General features: G+C 42.4%; 1 protein-coding gene across 1 annotated transcript in view; it reads right to left on the reverse strand.

The window, feature by feature from the left end:
• LOC138259079 (maternal DNA replication licensing factor mcm6-like) overlaps nucleotides 1–19,120 on the reverse strand; it is a 482,778-nt gene that overhangs the window by 121,012 nt on the left and 342,646 nt on the right. Inside the window, exon 12 of the mRNA XM_069206547.1 lies at nucleotides 10,365–10,493. Within this exon, the coding sequence (XP_069062648.1) occupies nucleotides 10,365–10,493 (129 nt within the window). The remainder of the gene's footprint in view (nucleotides 1–10,364; nucleotides 10,494–19,120) is intronic.

Consider the following 19,120-nt stretch of genomic DNA (forward strand, 5'->3'; position numbering starts at 1 on the left):
GACCCTGGTGCCTCAGTGTTCAGCAGGCCCTCCTCCCTGTCCAACCAGTGGTGTGCCTGAGACACCCCCCTGGACCTCATCTGCAGCCTCTGAGTAACCCTCAGGGTTCCCTCAGACAAGCATTGGAAACCCGATGTCCTGTTTCCACCCAGCCACCCCTGAGGGTGTGTGTTTGGTGCCTACTTGTGGCCCCTTCAGTGCTCTTCGAATCCCCACTGGTCTGCCCTCCGAGTCACGGGTACTTACCTGCTGTTCGACTAGATTCTGAGCAGCCCCGGTCCCCTTAGGATCCTACGTTAAATTTGCTCCACTTTGACCTCTGCATCCACCCAGCCCTATGTTGCTGGTGGTGGGTGTTTGGGGTTAACTTGAACTCTAACCGGTGTACTTCCTAAAACCCGGAGAATGAAACTATAAGTGTTACACTTACCTATAAAAAGACCTAAGATTTCTTCTCCCAGGATCTGTTTCCAAAAATTGCACTGTGTCCGTTTTTTAAATAGCTTATTGCCCATAATTCAAAAACTGTATTACTTACCTATTTCAAACCAAGTACTGTCCATACCTGTGTGGAACTTGAATCTTGTGGTTCTAAAAATAAATTAAGAAAATATATTTTTGCAATATAAAAACCATTGGTCTGGAATTAAGTCATTGAGTGTGTGCTTCTTCTATTTTCTGTGTGTGTACAACAAATGCTTTGCACTACCCTCTGATAAGCCTAATTTCTTCACCACAATACCACAAAAGAGCATAAATATTATCTACTTTAGCCTCGGTTAAACCTCTGGGGAGCCCCTGGACTCTGTGCACACTATATCTCACTTTAATATAGTATATACAGGGCCAGCTTCCTACAGTGATGCCCCCAGATTTATCATGGAGCTCTTTAGGGAAGCTTTCCCGGGACCTTGCCTAGTGCAATCAGGAAATGGAAGTCCAGAGAGCTTAGATTCCCTTTCAGAATGACAAGTGGGGCCGGGCAATCAGGGGTGAAGCCTAGGGCTGTTCTGATCAGTCTCTATGATCTTGCTCGGCCCGATCGGTGCCAACCTGATTTTTGCCCTGCCACTGTGGAGAAACTATGGCATGTCCGACAGCTAATGGCACCGCTTCATGGAAAGGTGGCTTAGGCTTTCTTATTGAAACCTGCTAAGCTGAATGTGCTTGTTAAGGAAAATACTTGTTATTTTACTTCAACAATTCAAGATAAAAAGTTTTTGGACTCACTGATCTCTCTCTAGTCCTGGTGGAGTCCTGGTGAATGGTATTACAGAGGGAGCCCTCCTGCACTTTGCTGGGGGCAATAAGGCAAACCACTCATGTTTGATTTAATGACTAGAGGCAGGAGTAGGCTAGGGGCACATTGTCCCATTGTGAAATAGACCAGGAGGGTCCTGTGACCTCTCAGAGATGGAGGGAGGTGTTGGGTGAGGGTGGACCGATGGAAGGAGTGGGTGGGGTAGGTAACGGGTGTTTGGGTTCAAGGGCCAGGGGTTTTGGGATACAGCAGCAGCACAAATGTGGCCATAGCAGGTATAGACAAGAAAAGCACCAACCTAATGCTTTATTTTTTAAAGTCATTTGTTCAGGACAGTCATGAGAAGAAACTGGAGGGCAACTAGATGGGCAAGTCTTTAGCAAAGTTTGCAAAGGTACCTTATTTAGTTATGATAAAATTGAAGAGTCCGGGGTTAGAGACAGAAAGAATTACACTAATGGGACATAAGGTGCGAATATGCTCTACTAACATGTGTGGCTTAAATGATGAGCGTAAAAGAAAAGCAACAATATTCCTTAAATCAAATAAAGATGACATTGTACATATCTAGGAGACACACAGACCATGGGGGAAACAACACTGCATTAATGACCTGAAGTAGGCGTTCTTGGCATGTACCCAGCAGCATGTATCGACTCATGGTATGGCAGTTTTGAGCCGGAACTTAGGCAGTTCAGTTGGTCATATTTTGAGGGATAAAGATGGCCATTGAATCATGCAGGAATGTACTATAGATAATGCAAGGATTACTCTCTGCACTGTCTATGGGTCAAATACGATTGAAGCAGAGGTATTCCATACATTAAATGTAGCACTGTCCTTGTGGCCACTACCCTTAGTACTTTGTGGAGATTTTAACATTCATCTCAAAGTTGGTAAAGGCCTAACCGGCCCTGGTAATTACCAGGGTTGGAAACCCAAGGCATTCAGGGCATTAAGGTTAGCAATAGATCACAGCACCAGATCCAGGATATACATGTTACTTGTCCCTCCATAACAAGTTTGTTCGCTTGGACTATTTCTTTGGTCCTACAGTGCTATCAGTGGAAGCTGAAACAGAGCTCCATCCAGATTACTATCAGATCATAATCCCTTGCTTTTACAAATCCCAGTGGCCAGCTTTTTCAGGCCCCAGTGTCTCTGGTTATTTGATAAAAATAATTAGCAGTAGAACAATTATATCTTGACCATATGCACAGCTGGCTGACAGAGTTGCTAGAGAGTTTTCTGGATGTAGCCCTTTGCTGCAGGAACTGAGCTTTGAGGTATATCTGGCCAGCCTTCACAATAGGCTCTGGGACAACAAATAGCTCACTCCTGCCTCATACATTCAAGGTGTCCTTCATATACTTGACCTAAGGGATACAATAAACATGGCCATGAGGGACAATCTTTTAAGATCTCACTATTCAAAGTAACCTCTGGTCTAACCCATAAATCTGCCTAGAGAGAAAGAGTGTATAACACTATATTGTCTGATACATAACCAGTTCCCAGCTCTTCATGCACTGTAAAAGTAGGGGCACATTGGGGAACACAAAAGACATTCAGAAAAAAGAAAATTCCACAGTTTGTAGTTCATCTACTTAACATAGCCCCATACCTCGCTCCCATATACCACCTTGGAGACTCACTAGGCCTTATACATCTGTAATAGGGCATTCTCCATATATTTTTTTTTTACCCAAATGTGCAGCAAAGTTGGAGATCACAGTATTAGCTCTCACAAAATCCCCTCGTCTGGTTGACCAAAGGGTGCCAATTCATATTGGAATCAAACATTCTTAAGTAGGAAAATTTACTAGTCTTGTGCAGAGCACTATAATAGTATCGTCGGGATACAGGAGGACCAGCAAATGTTGATGTCCAATTTGAGGATAACCTGCAATGGAGGTAGTTGGAACCTGCTCTAGATGGTTCACATACAGGATAAAAAGAAAAGTGCCATAATTCAGCTATGCCTTATTCCCCTAAAGATGCTAAAATCCTGTGTACATCGAAGGTCCTTGGTATATCGCACCAATGCTATAGTGTTCCGATGCAAGTCCCTGAGAAACAAGACAATATTCTGCTCCATCCCCATAGATGACAATGTGCCACAGTTTCTCTCTTGACACCCCATCAAATATGAAGGTGAGGTCCATGAACGCGAGATGCATAGACCAAGGAAGTGCAATGGTATATTTTCCCAAGACCATGCACAGGTTTAAACAATGGTCAACAGTAGAATGACCTGCATGAAAGCCATACTGAACATCAGCTAAAAGATTATGCTCATCTGCCCAGGTCTCTAGTCTGTTCAGTAAATCTCACCCAAATACTTTCACCACTTAATCAAGGAAAGAGATGGGCAGATTGCATTAGGGATTATCCCCATTACCCTTCTTAAATACAGGGATGATAACTGAGGAAGCTCGAGACTGGGAAGGTCCCTCAACAACAGCTGAATGAAATAACTAGATTAGGGTAGAAGTTCAACCTTCAGTGTCGATGTACAAATCAGGGGGATGCAGTCGGGCCGGAGGCCTTGTTTTTAGATAAACCCTATAAGCTATACTTCGACCTTCTCAAGAGAATAAGACAACTTTGGCTTCCCATTAGCCAGGACGGGCTTGCTTTAATCAACAGTTGGAGCTACACTGTAAACCTCCTCAAAGTGGGACAGCTAGCTGTCCTCTGTGACATTGGAGCTAAAAGACCCTGTCTGTTCTGGGGCTAAAAAACAGGGCTATTAATTATGCCCCAGAATTTGGCACTATTCTCAGCGGACTAGCCTCTAAAAGAGACTCACAAGCACCATCCTGGAGCCTACTCTTACACGTCACCAATTCTTGACTATAGAGTTTATAACAGGTTGACAAGATCAGGGTCTCTGGAAATGGTGCTTAAGCATGTTTCAAGTTCTGCAATGGTAGAGAAAATCCCTTGTTGAACCAGTTAGGGGGTTGCAATATGAATCCCCCTCATCCTATTATATCAAAAGACTCAAGTGGTGGCAATCACCATAAAGACCCCTAAGACATGGGAGAGTGACAGATAATAAATTACGCTTCACATAGGGAATAAAGGGTCCTTGAAAAACTCTCCTGAACAACCTTGGACCTCCTACGTCTACTTCCATTATCACACCCTCTCATGGCTCCTGTAGCATTCAACCCACGCGCCTGCATTAGTAACAGCCAGCATAGGGATAAGGGCATGGGATTATGATCACTAAAGGGGCTCAATTGAGTTTCCACTTTGGTAACATGGGTAGAGAGGCACAGAAACAAAGTCAATAAAAGATTCACACCTGTAAACATGGGGAGAATATTGTTCTCTTTCAAAGTGACACTTATTGCATGAGAAAACCAAGTTAAACTCACTATCCCATTTAGGGCAGAGCCTTGATTGGAGTGTTTCAAATGTAGACTAGAAGGAGCTAAGCTACAGTGATAAAGGTTCCACCTCTCTCTAGGATCCTCACACAACTATAAGTTAAAATCCCCAGCCAAGATAAGGTGACTTCTAGACCACTTAGATCTACTGAGTTTTCTCCGGTAGGAGCCCAGGAGTTGAATGACAAGCCTCTGTCATAGTTGTCTTAGCATTGTAGAAATTTAGCAGCACTACACTTGAAAAGCCAAGCATAGAAAAAGATATGGCCTGAAAAGTTGTGGAGCCAAAGGTAAAAATCTCCATCTTTCACTTTACTGCCAGGGAAACAAAAATAAATCGACCCACCCCTTTAAATCTACCAATCTGGGATTCGATATCAGAGGTCAGAAGTTTTATACCCCTCAAGAAAGTAACAGTTGGATGTAGACCAAGTTTCCTGTAAACAGATCACCCCAAAGCATCTGATAAAAGCCAACCAAGCAGGAGCATCAAACTATGCTGCCATACCAGCAATATTCCAACTGACTACGTTGGCTGCCTTTTGGCTAGTTGGATTTCGGTCCACAATACAACGTTCAGATAGTCCCCCTCGGGGGCATACCAGTGCTTAATCTGTGCTTGTTTTGGGTGCTGAGCAGCAGCACTTATTTTTGAGGGCCGGGGCTTATTCTTCTGCCTCAAGCATGTGCTACGAACAAAAGACATATGGGAAAGACGGTGGAAAGGAAAAACAAAAAAGTGTCCCAAAGGGAGAAAGTAGAAGGCTGCTAGAGTGAGATGAAGGGGCAGGGAGTGGCTTTATATGGTTTGAAGAGGCCCGAGATGGCTTCAGGATTACCCCGCCTCATTATTCCGTGTCCCCACATTTAAATGCAGTAGCCACTTGTTTAAGAGGAGGGCTTTGGGCATGGCACATTTTTATTAAATTAAGCACTGGGGCAGACCCTTCAGCCCGCTCAGCGTGTTAAACACCAGTATTCAGTGAGGGCAACGGGGCAAATCTATTTCAAGTAACCACCCTATCATGAGCTATGGACTGACCCCTTGCTCCCCCATGGGTCTCTTAAATAAAGTGAACTTGTGAGGATATAGAAAATAACACCTCAGAGGAATATCAAGATCTTCGCAGTACTGAGGAAAACGTCAGTGACAGTACATACACTTCTAACTGAATTTAAACAAGAATACATGCCTAAAAAAATTATAGTAACAATCACAAAGTTTAGTAAGTCCTGTAGTGAGAAATGTAGCATAACATCTGTACTGTAATGAATTAATCGCCACACTTCTTAAAATATACCAGGTTATCACTAGTCTCCCTCCCAACATCAATTAATACACTTTAACAAACTCATTCTTTGTTAACATAAGAGCAAGGTCTTCCCCCGTAATCGTATAACATGAGGAAAGAAATTAAGAAATGTTGGATCTGTCATAGCTAAGATTATAAAACTACTATGTATGAAAACATCATCTAATCACTCCTCTCCACTCACCTCTTAAGGACGAGGCAATTTTGAAGCACCAAATGTCCCTCAGTCAATTACTGTCAAATATCAAATACCAATATAATCCACTTATTCAAAATACCAGGAGCACAGACACCACATTTCAGACCTTAGATAAAACCCAAATGTGTTATCAGCAAACACCAATCATTTTCTAAAACAATGATATAAACAGGTATGTCAAGAAGACAAAGTCGAATTACAGTTTACAGCACAAAACAAATATGCATTGGTGATTACAATTATCAGATCTAATAAATGGGGAAGACTATTCCAGCGTTAGAACGCCAGGTAATAGAAGCAACAGCCATCCACATGAGTTTTGGATATGGGTGATAGATCTAGTAGTTTGGCAGAAGACTGCAATAACCTAGGAGAGAGCCATGTAAATCTTGGTTAGGTCAAACAAGGACCTAACTTGGTGACAGCCCAGTGACAAATACAGTGGACCCTGTAGATATGCTTTGACACCGGGTGCTCATGTAGATCAAACTGATGAGCTGAAATGGAGGAACTGGTAGGTAGGCTCAGCAAGGGTCAGGCAGCTGTGTTACGGGTAAGCGTATGTTAGTGAAAATTTGTGTAGATCAAGAAACAGTACTAAAATAGTCAAAGCATGATAGAGACAATTGAGCAGGAATTGAATGGATACTATTGCTGAATTTATGAATAAAAAAGCAGGAGGAAGTTACTTCACAGATTTTCTTGCAGAATTAAAGGTCACGATCAATCAGATTTTTTATTTTTGCAGAGTTGACAAGAGTGGAAAAGACCCCAAATCTTGAGGTTGGCAGCAGTGAGTTTACACATCGTTATATGATTGATAACACCTTCTATGCTAATTTCATAGCTGTTCCATGTTCTGCATGTACCTGGAAATCCTACTTTTGGTCTCGTATTGAGCCTTCAAGATAAGGTCTCCTATATATGTTGTCCCCCCTCTCTTTCCAATTACATATGCACATTTGTCATTCAAGTGCATTATATTTTAATATAAAACATTGTTTGTTTTTTCTAAAAGAAAAATTAGATTGCTCACATTTACTACCATCTTTTGTTTCTAGCAGTATGAGCATCTCCCTAGCCCAAAGACCAGCTCAAGTTGGATATGGACCCGTTTTAGGCTTTTCCAGCCAGGTAGTTGTTGCAGCCAAGTTTAGATCTCAGCAACATTTCAGAATATCTCCCAATAAATAAGAATGGTGCCTAAAATGCAATATTAAAGCATGGTGTCTGAATACATCTCAATTCAGTTTTTAATATTGTGTTTTTGACTTCCTCCAACATTACAATAACTACTTTTGCACTGGAAAAAAAAAACTAATGGGGCATTATTACTTTGGGAAAGAAGTTTTACTTTCCACAGATGCATTATTGACTGGAAAGGATTCACATCCACTTGTAAATCCCTCTCTGATAGAAAACTGTTCTTATTCTCATTCTAATTTTTTTCTCTCCACCGTGGTTGATGGTTGGTTATACAACAATAACCTATGATCTAAGTCGCACAAAGAGTCAGAGGAAAACTGTACTGTACCGAGAGCGAACAAGGTCTTTGAAAGATTATTCTTTGTGCACAATGTGATGGCACTAATTGCCACCTCCCCTAGTTTGCACCTAGATTTGAGTGCAACGTATCTCAGGAAATGCCTCAGTATTTTTGGGAATCAATTCTACCCGTGCCCAGCTGCTACAAAACTCAAATACAGTGATGCCAGGGGGACAGCCAGTGCTGCAGTAAAGTCAGGCGCCTGCACTGACTGATAGAAGAGCAAATGCACCCATGATCTCCTCAGTGCCATAATGCAGAGCATCAGTGGTGATCCCATGTTCCCAAAACCTTGTTGGCTGTCCTCGGTGAAGAAGTACCACCATAATTCCTTTCCTGTCTCTCTAGCAAGGAGTACGCACAGATGACACGTTGTTCTGCTTGACTATTAGTGTTTATGGGAGTGGGCAGGACTATACCTGTCACTAGCACAGCCCAGTGGCAAGGACGGGTGTGATCGGTTACATTGGAAGGAGGAAGCATCATTGGTCTAGTCAAATGTGCATTGTACTGCAGGTTTGCCACTACTCTAAGCTTGTGTGCAAGCCCCCCTGCAAAAAATAAATGAAATGAACAACAAAAAATGGGTTTGTCGAAGTGTACATAGATATAAAGCAGACAAATATTACCACTCAAAGCCTGATTCTCTAAACGCCAACTGAATGTCCTGTGGGTTGTGCCAAAATACAGATGACAAAACATGTCGCCTGTGGTTCAGTCTCACGCAGTTTCGAATATCAACAATGGAGTAGGCCCTTCCTGATTTTGCCTTGTGCAAAATAAAAATCAGTTAAAAAATGATTCCGGCTTTTTTCCCCTTCTTGAAAATAATATAGTAAAATAAATACAAATCAGATTTTCTAGAAGGACAAAACACAGGGAAAACTTCGAACCAAGCATTTGCAATGCAATGGGTCTCACATTTGCTTGAGTTACAGCTATCAGCGTTGTAAACTAATACACAGATTTTTCTTGCCACATAAAATAAAAATGAAATTAAAAGTAAAACAGTTTCACATAACCGAGGCGATTCAAAGCACCACGCCATGAGCGTGAAGGAGACACAGAAAAGGAACAAGCTGAATCAAAGCGCCACCGATGTCATGAGTGCAAGAGTTACTGTCTCGGAAAGGCAAACCAAAACCGGAGGAGGGACCATCACAACCTGTAACAGGAGGAAGCGTGACGTAGTGTGATGGCCAACAGAAAAGTTCACTTAGTTAAAAGGCCTCAGGAGGGAACTCAGCGCACAAAGGAGGGACATTTCATAAAATGCACCGAAAACAATCATTTGCAATGCACTAGGGTCTCGCATTTCTCTGAGTTACAGCTATTAGCAGTTGTAAACTCCCAACCAGATTTTTCTTTACACATTGAAAGAAAAAAACAGTGCTGCTACAGTTCAATCGTACTGAAACCTAACGGCAAAAGTGCAATTTTCTACGTAACCGGCAAAGTGCAATTAACTATGTAACAGGGTCGATGTTATGCAAAGCGCTCGACTTCTGTCAAGCGAGATCGCGCTGCGAATAAAAGATAAAAATGAGTCCACAAACCTGATGGGAAACAGCGAGCTTTGTATGTTTTCAATACCTGGTCCCTGCGCTCGAGGAGGGCTAACCACCAGTAAAGGTATGACGTATGCATGCCTTCCACTAATGAAAGCAAGCAGATTTTAACAGGCAAGCCCACGAACCAATGAAAGACAACTGACGTGAACGGGGCTCCGAGCCCTTTTCTAACTCCTAAAGCGTCTCGCAAGGGAAACGCATGCCCAAGTGCATGCGACGCAGACTCGACCCTAAAAATTAAGCACTTCAAACCAGCACAACAAGCAACGATTAGCAAGGGTGGGTGTGGTTAAAAGCCGACAGATTACAACAGGGTAGAGCGCTTGCGCGTTCGATCCTATAAAAAGGTTAGGTTCTTGTACCATCCATGTATGGTGATACACATTAAAAAATGTCGAATACAAGTATAATTGGCATTGAAATGGTGTGCGTGGAGTCTAAAAGTACAGAGTCCTCTCAAAATTTAAATGGGTGCAAAAATTTAAGAGTTTTGTGAAATCCACACTTCACTGCCCCTTAGTAACAGTTTGTATTCGCATCCCTCTTGGAAAACAAAAAAGTAAATTGTTTTCCTGGAAAAAAAAGATGATAAAGTCATTCCCAAAGTAAGTTAAACTGATTGCTGAGAATTAGATCTGCGACTGCAAGATCTATGCTAAATAAATTACTTGTAAAGTTTAACATTCGCTTCAAAACAACGATATTGATTGCATGTCGTTACAAAATGTAGATTGCTTCAAAACAATGTCAGTCAGCCACGGAAAAATCTTGAAACTATATACTCTATACGTTTAATTATTAAGGAAATAATTTTACTGCTAGATTGGATATATATGAAACACTTCAGATTTTCCAGGAGCGAAGTGGGTTTGCTTGTAAGAGGCACAAAACAACAATTTGAATGATGTTCAGAAGAAGCCTATTTGAAAATAGAAGACTAAGATGAGTCATTGAGAAAACTGAACACCTATGCCAATCAGTCACAAAACACGACAGTTGAAAATAAATCCTAAATGATAAGTTAATAGCAAAATTAATCGGAAAAATCAGACTCCTAAGTGCTGAAATGATCTTACCTTCGGCTGAAACTGGCGAGCAAAGAGCAAATACCTCTGAATGTCTTCTATGGAATATATCCGTTCAATAGATTCTTCGTTTCTTGCATGCAGGTCCACTATTCTTCTTGCTATTGCATAGTCGGTCACCTAAAGAAAATACAAACAACTTAAAAATATACCACGAGCATGTCAGAAGCGGGATATCTCTACTGGGAGTAACTCTTAACAGGGTCTCTATACAGTTCTGTATTGAAGACGCCTGTGCACTTGTAAGGGAGGCAGTCACCTGCAAACCTTAATTCAGTTCTTAACAAAGGTAAACCTTAAGAAGAGACATCAATCTTGTTTCCTCTTCAATGTGTGCATGAGAAGTCTTGAGCCCTGTACGGACTATGCTGCTAGTGGTTGCAGCAGTGGCAAAACAGAAGCCACCACAGGCCTCAGTGCACTGTGCACGGGCGAGCAGAAGGCCCCTCACTTTGTCCAGGGTGGGGGGCTTTGATCAAAGTTGAGGATGGTGCTGGATGGCTACCTATGCCCTACTACCCCAGGGCATAAACATGTACTCAAAGCACATACAATGCAATAAACCATGACGAAACCACAGCACTCAATGTTACTCCGGTGTAGAATATATGGCATGCAGAAAGTCACGAAGATCTCAGTTCAATGCAATCTTCCTTAGTTGATGAATGCCACTGTCTTCTTACAAAGTTACTAGATATCAACAGTTTCAATCAGATGAATCAATTCTTCCTTTGTCGAATAACTCATTAACAGCCAACACTTGTTTTATCACAACATGTGACTTTCATGGCTGCAAAGTACAGGGTATACATTAACTGTATATCAAGTTGCATAGTATCATATAAAACATGACATCTTACCACCACCATATCCGTTTGACCTAGATAAAAGAACAAATAACATGGAAGTCCTCCAATAAAGTGCACCAAAAAGTGACTTAGAAAACAAAACCACAAACCACTATGAAGGGTGTAAGCCTAAAAGGGAAAAGAGTACCATGTCTGTGAAAGCCATAGAACGTGTCAGAGAGATTACCAACATAGGGAAGACCAGGCAAAGTAACACTGTTGGAAAATGGGTTACTGGTAAGGGCAGGTAGGTACCTACACCTAGCAACAAGCCACAAGCCACTAACCCCCACCTAGGTCAGTTAGGTCTCAGTAAATTAACCCCAGCTCAACCCTTGGTAGCTTGGCAACGAGCGTCAAGGCTCAACTTAGGAGACAATGTGTAAAGCATTCAAATATCACAAAACAGTAATTAAATAAAACACAGGAAACAGTTTAAAAATCCAAAACCAATTTATAAAAATAGTTTATATTTGTATCTTTAAAATGACACAAAAACGAATAAAATCGGAGAAGGGGAACCGGAGATATGAATTTTTAAAGAATTATTATTTTTCTAGCGCTTAGAAACAAAAAGCGCCAATCGGGTCATCTGGTTGCACCTCGACCGGGGCAAAGTCAAACTTTCAGGCCGACCGCGATGGAGCCCTGCTCGGCTACAGGTCGCGGGAGGCCTCGGTTAAAAAGTTACCTTCTGACTTAGTCTTTATTTTGAAGATTTTCTTCAGCGGGACGAACCTGCCAGTCCTATCCGACCTCCTGGAGCCCTTCTCCGGATACGCAATGCTGGATTCCTCGGTGGAGATTTTTACCTTCGGACTTAGTCGTTTTTTCGAGGTGAAAATCCTTCAACCGGGGTAAACCTGGATCTTGATCCGACGTCCATGGAGACCTTCTCGGATACGATGGCTGGGAGGTCCCGGTCAACTTTTTACCTTCGGACTTAGTCTCTTTTTCGGAGATTTTTCTTTACCGGGACGAACCACCAAATCAGGCCGGGTCGCGGTTGAGGCAAGCCGGCTAGAATTTCCGCGGCGGGTCGGTCCCTCTATGGAGCTTTTTTACAAAAATTCTCAAATCTTCACCCAGATGTTATTTTAAGGTTCTTTTGGGGTCCACAGCTCACCCCAAGGGTCCAGAAGTTCTGAGATGGTCCTTGGGGGGTGCGGACTACCACTCCCAGAATGCACCTGGCGCAAACTCCTTTTTGGCCACTGGACAGTGGTCAGCTGGTCACTTTCTTCAGGAGTTGGTGCAGGGGACTCTGGATAGCAATTTTTCACCTGTAGCAAACAGGAAGTCCCTCCTTGAACCAGTTGAAGCCAGGCAAAGTCCTTCTTGTGGTGAAGCCCAAGTGTGCAGCTGGTGCAGTCTTTCTGAGTGCAGGTTCCAGGTGCAGGCTAGGGGTCCAGCAGGGCAGTCCTTCTCCTTTAGTTCTTTTCTTGTTGAAATCTGGTGGGTATCTGAGGCGTGGGTGCAGGTCTGCCAGTTTTATCCTTGCTCCTGGGTGAAAAGCAGGGGGGTCCTGGTTCTCCAATCAGGTACAGGGTCGTCCCCCTGTGATGACCACTTCCTGGGAAGTGTGGCAAAAATCCATCCCAGAAGGCAACATTCTCTAAAAATCCAACATGGCTGAATCTGATTTTTGGAGGTTACATCTGGCTGAGCCCACCCACTGGTGTGGCTAAAAATCATAAACACACCCCTCTCCTGCCCTCTCCTAATCTAAGGGGGCACCTAGTTGTCTGGGGTTGCAGGATGTGGGGGTGTTGCTGGTTGCTCCAAATGTCCTTCTCTGCCTTTGAAGACCAGTTTGGCAGCCCTCCCCCTTCCTGCCTCACCATCTGCTGAGGGGAGATTCTCTCCCACAAGCACATTCCTTTGTGTGAAGCCAGGCCACTTCACACCTCAAGGCAGCTTGGCTAAGCTGCTGCAGGCTGGTCAATCAGAGCACAGCAGCAAAAACAATGCAGGGCTGAAATTGGCAACTTTTTAGGTAAAGTCTAAAACTTTTTACCTGAACAAGGTATATTAAATCCAACAACTGGAAGTTGTGGGATTTATTACAACAATTAATTTGATACCAAATTCTTGGTATGCAACATTTAAGGAGACTTTAAAATGTAAAATAAAGTCTCCCCATTCTAGCCTATGAAGGCCATTTACTTCAATGAGGGAAAAACGAATTTGGCTGTTTTTACCTCACCAGGGTTTATAAATCTATTTTTATAAAGTCCCTGCTTATAGTTACATGGCACCCAGCCCTAGGGGCACATAGGGCACACCTTAGGGGTGACTTATATGTAAAAATAAGGTAGTTTAAGACTTTGGAAGTACTTTTAATTCCAAAGTCGAATTTGCATATAACTTTAATTTAAAAGCAGCCAGCAAGGCAGGCCTGCCTTTAAAATGACACTGGGCACCTCAGCAGTGCACCTATGGGTGCACCACCTATGCTGTGGTCCCTAAACCTACATGCCCTACCATATACTAGGGACTTATAGGTAGGTTAACTTAGCCAATTATAATTAGCCTAATTTGCATATTGATTTTACACAGAGCACAGGCCCTGGGACTGGTTAGCAGTACTCAGGGCACCATCAGAGTCAGGAAAACACCAGCATAAAGTGGAAAATGGGGGCAAAAAGTTAGGGGGCCTCTGCAATCAGCCCTGTTTTCTCACAAACACTAATTAACCGATCAAAAACGAAAAAAAAATACAGAACCTATAAACAAGTAGAAAAATAGAGGAATGCGGCAGACTAAGTTTGTGTTAGGAACGGGTCTTTATTTGGCAGTCAGTTTACACACTGTCCAAGTAGAGACCACTACTCTTGTCAGGGTACGGGAGATGCACAGCACAGATAACCTCTGCTCATTCCCTTCACTTCCCTCAGTCCCTTCCCCTCCCTCAGGCTTATCTCAAAGGCAATAAGTGAAGTATTTGCTCCAATACGCACAGTAACAGTGAACAGACCACAAAAGGACTCCACACAAGCCAATATTCATACAAATCAAACAAGACCACAACAACAAAAATCCAAAATACACAAAGATATGAATTTTTAGAGGAAAGTCTTAATCCAGAGAAATCAATGGATGAGTTGTTTTAGCACAAAGTACCTGGCATGTGTGAAAAATAGGGCCGCATGGGAAAGTATGCGCCGGAAAAGCAAGCAATGCATAGATTCCTTACTCGCAAGTGAGGTCGTGCATCAATTATTCTCTGCAGGGTATGTGATGCATCAATTTCAGGACCAGCAGCCTCAAAAGTCTGAGCAGTGATGTTGAAGATTTTGACATCCAGGGACAGCGCTTGGAAAATCCGCTGAGTAGATATTTCTGCCGCTTAGCTTTCGTGCATGGATTTACTCTCTGGTTCTGCCAGCTTCTCCTTCCAAGGGCCCAGGAACTGAGAAACTGGATGTGGCACCACTTGGCAAGTCAGGGCGTCTCAGCAAGAGACCTCAGGTGCTGGCAGATGAAGACTTTGATGTCCCGAGACTTCTTAAAAGGAGGCAAGTTCTTGGAGAATCTTCACAAGCAGGATACACAGCAAAGTCCAGTCTTTGTCCTCTCTAAGGCAGAAGAAGCAACTGCAGGCCAACCCAGCAAAGCACACAGCACAGGGGCAGTACTTCTCCTCCAGCTCTTCTCCTTGGCACAGGCTCCTCCGGATGCATGTGTTAAAAAAATCTGGGGTTTGGGTTCCACTACTCACACTCACTACTTACACTCATTTCTGCCTTTGAAGTAGGCAAACTTCAAAGGAAAGTCTCTGTTGCTCACACAATACTGCCTTGCCAATGCCTGGCCCCAGCCACACTCCATGGAGTTGGAGACTGAATCGTGTGAGGACAGGCACATCCCTTTTAGGTGCAGGTTGTCAGCTCATCCTCTCTCCTGCAGCCCATGTACACACCTCTGCTCTTTTTGTGTCACTGTCTAGGGGGAATTCACAACTAGCCTGTCAGTCTGACCCAGACGTGGATTCCACAGGCAGGCAGAGACACAGAATGGTTAAGTGAGAACATGCCCACTTTCTATAAGCGGCATTTTAAAACAGAATTTAAAAAACAACTTTACCAAAAGATGTATTTTAAATAGTGGGCTCGGAGACTTCAAACGCCACACCTCTATCTGCTCCCAATGAGACCTGCACTTAGATTTAAAGACAGTCCCCATGTTAACCTATAAGAGAGACAGGCCTTGCAATAGTTAAAAAAAAAATTGGCAGTATTTCACTATTAGGACATGGTTAGCACACCAGTACATGTCCTACTTTTTAAATACACTGCGCCCTGCCCATGAGGCTACGTACGGCCTATCTTAGGGGTGACGTACATGTATAAAAGGGAAGGTTTGGGCAAGGCAAGTGGGTACACTTGCTAGGTCGAGTTGGCACTACAAAACTACACACACACACACACACACACACTTGAGTGGTAGGTCTGAGACATGTTTACAGGGCTACTCATGTGGGAGGCACAATCAGTGCTGCAGGCCCACTAGTAGCATTTGATTTACAGGTCCTGGGCACATGTAGTGCACTTTACTAGGGATTTACTAGTAAATCAAATATGCCAATCAGGGATAACCAAATCATAATCACAGTTATACAGGGAGCACTTTCACTTTAGCACTGGTCAGTAGTGGTAAAGTGCCCAGAGTACCATAAACCAGCAAAAACTAGGTCCAACACACAGTCAAAAATAAAGGAAGTAGAGGCAAAAAGACAGGGGAAAATCACACCAAAGATGCCAGGTCTAACAGTGTGTATTCACTCTGGTCAAATAATTGCAATGGAACATAGGTAACTTGAGCTCTTCGTCAGACCCAATAGTTTAACACATTATTCACACTAAGAAGATGGATAAAATGTTCACATTAACAAAGTCCTTTAAGATGCATCTTAGTGGTAGAGTAACCAAACACCCACTTAGTAATGTTCCAAGGATACAAAGTCAGATCGATAATCCAAACAGTAGTACAAGCCAATCACAATAAAATACAGAACCATGATCTGTCCTAATCATATAATAGCATAAAAACACCTATATTAAGAAAATAGCCATGAAATTCTGATAGTGGCAAAAACGTCCCACAAAAGCCTATAATAGTAAATGTACCCGGACTAGAGACAACATACCAAACTCAGTGGGAAACAAAATTAATACATTGCATCCTGGGACCATCACCCCCAAGTGTTCTATCCAGGGCGGACCCCAGATCAAAACTAAAAGCACACACTATACAATAAGATAACTATGGTTAACATTAGTACTAGCAGTATTCTGCCAAACTTAAACGTAGAACATGCCCGGAGCTATGCAACAAAATGAAAGTAAAAGTTGTCCAAAATACTTATAGGCACATAGAACATATGTTCCTGTACAGTCACGCAAGATGTGCAATCAATGTAAAGGCACTCAAGTTAAGTTAGAATCAAGACGTGTAGAGTCAAGCTTGAAGAGGGGTTTGGAGATATGAACCAATACAATTGCATAGCACTCAACATGACTGGATAAATAAATGGCCAGCCCGGCTGTCTATGAACATAACAAGCACAACATACACATAAAACCACAGAATTTACCATAGAGTGTAGAACGTTGATCAGCATGGACGCGTTCCAGAAGTGTCATCCCAGTCTTGTGACTGCCTGCAGTAAATAGGCATGCTCGTGCTATCAAACACATGAAAGGATTACACAGTCTGATAACTATGACAACCATATTGAAAAGTCTAATAACCAAACTATTAACCAACCAAAGTCTTGACAGTGACAGGTATGACAAGTATGAAATCAAACTATCCACTAGGAGGAACTAAATAAAAAATAAAATCACGCAGCGCAGTACGATCTGCATGGACCATGAGCTATCCAGCGTGAGAAAGGACTAACCGTCCGATAACTCATCATTGAACAAAGAGCAAGGTCGCCATATTGGACCATCTAATTTCCAAACTCATATCCAACAAAAGGCCTCAACAGCAACAAGTATGAGGCCGACTACTAACCTTTGGAGCAACAAATTAAAAAAATGCAGAGCAGTAAAAATCTACATGGACCTTGAGCTGGATAGAAAGACATTTTTTTAATGTAAGTTATAGCAATCAAATCTTATTTTCCAGAACATCAAGTCTAGTCTAGAAAAAGAAAAAACCTGGCCAGATTCCTTGCACCAGTGAGACACTTGTAGGAGTGGTCCCAAAGTCTTCCTCGAAAATGCCTAATCTAGGCATGTCAGTCAAACAAATGATGAGTGCCAAGCTAAAGTACAGGCCCTGTAACACGAATGAGTGGCCCAAAGTCTTGAGATGACCAGCAATGGGCATACCAGTCCACAGAGTAATGAATGCCAAGCCAGTTATACCGGCACTATAGTAGATATAGACAACATAAGTCCCCTAGAAAGCATGCAGAATGTCCGGTATGTATATAGTAAAGAAAATGTGGGACAGGCCACAGCGATCAGACCACAGAAGGACAGTGATACTAGTCAAAAGTATTTCTGAGTACAGCATATATATGACAAATTAGGTGTGCAAAAAACCAAGCCCCCCAACTGCATATATCATGATGAAAAGTACACAATATGCAGAACATAAAGCAACACCAAATTAGGCAAAAAAAATAGTACATGGTTTCTCACATTTTTAACACAAAGACATAACCACGAAATGAGGACATAGTCAATTTGGGGCAAGAGTTAAACAAGGTGTTATGGAATGTTACATGACAACATTATCTCAGATATCATAAGTGTACCACATGATACAAAATAGTCAAACATTGCCACCAGGGGCCCAAACACTCTCCATATGGGCATCATGTACACAATGGAAGATCAAGAGGCCATTTGTCTACAAATGCATGTAATTCCCTATCCGTATTAAGTACCTTGTCAACAGCCAATAATTTAATAATCCATTTGGCTTCACACCTTCTAAGGGCCCCATTTCTGTCTCCTCCTCTAGGATGGCACAAAACCTGGGTAATACCATGAAACTTAATGTTCCATATCTCTGTGTCACTATGTATGGAATTATAATGTACAGCTATGTAGTTACTGTAGTTATTCTTAATTGCTCTTATGTGCTCCTGGACCTGTTCTTTGAGAGGTCAATAGTACTCCATACTTATATCTGTGACAGGTTATGCAGGCCTCACATTTTGAGAACACTCTCGGTTTGCTAGGCAACCACACCCTGGGATTGCCATATGTATTGGGAATGCTGTAACTTGGACAAAGTTTCTGCCACAATGTAAACCCCCTACATTAGGTAATTGAAGGAACCTTCTTGAGCACCTTTCCCTGGTAGATGTCTAATAAAAGTAAATGTCCATGATGCAAGAGATTGAGATATACTGCAGAACTGGCAGGGCTGTATCTTGTAATCATTGAGAGCTGTATGTCTTCTTTATTGCTGTGTTTTTCACATGTTAAGAGACTAGCATTCAATATGGGTAGTGTGATTTCTGGCTTGGGATATCACCCCTTCCAAATATCCTCTAGTACGGAAACGTTGTTCCAACCCCTCCAATTCCTGACAAAATATCCTCTCCTCACTGCAGTTCTGTCTAATTCCATTCCTCTCCCCGTAAGGGACAGCATTAATTTGGGAACTTGGATGTTCACTATGGGCATGTAGAATAGACGTGCAAGCAGAGGGTTTCCTGTATATTCAAGTGAAAAATTATATTAACCACAGTATGCAGATCATCCAAGAATTCAACCTGTTTTATACCCACATGATGCATAAATTGAAAGTTATAGCAGTTGAAGTTAAGGTGATCAAAATATCCAGCTTTGTGTGTGCTAATCTAGATGAAAATCAGATGCTGCCCTGCATTGGTCCCAAGGAAACCCTCCACGTTGAACATTGAAAGATTTC

Source organism: Pleurodeles waltl, chromosome 2_1 (assembly GCF_031143425.1).
Source record: "Pleurodeles waltl isolate 20211129_DDA chromosome 2_1, aPleWal1.hap1.20221129, whole genome shotgun sequence".
Taxonomy (NCBI): Eukaryota; Metazoa; Chordata; class Amphibia; order Caudata; family Salamandridae; genus Pleurodeles; species Pleurodeles waltl.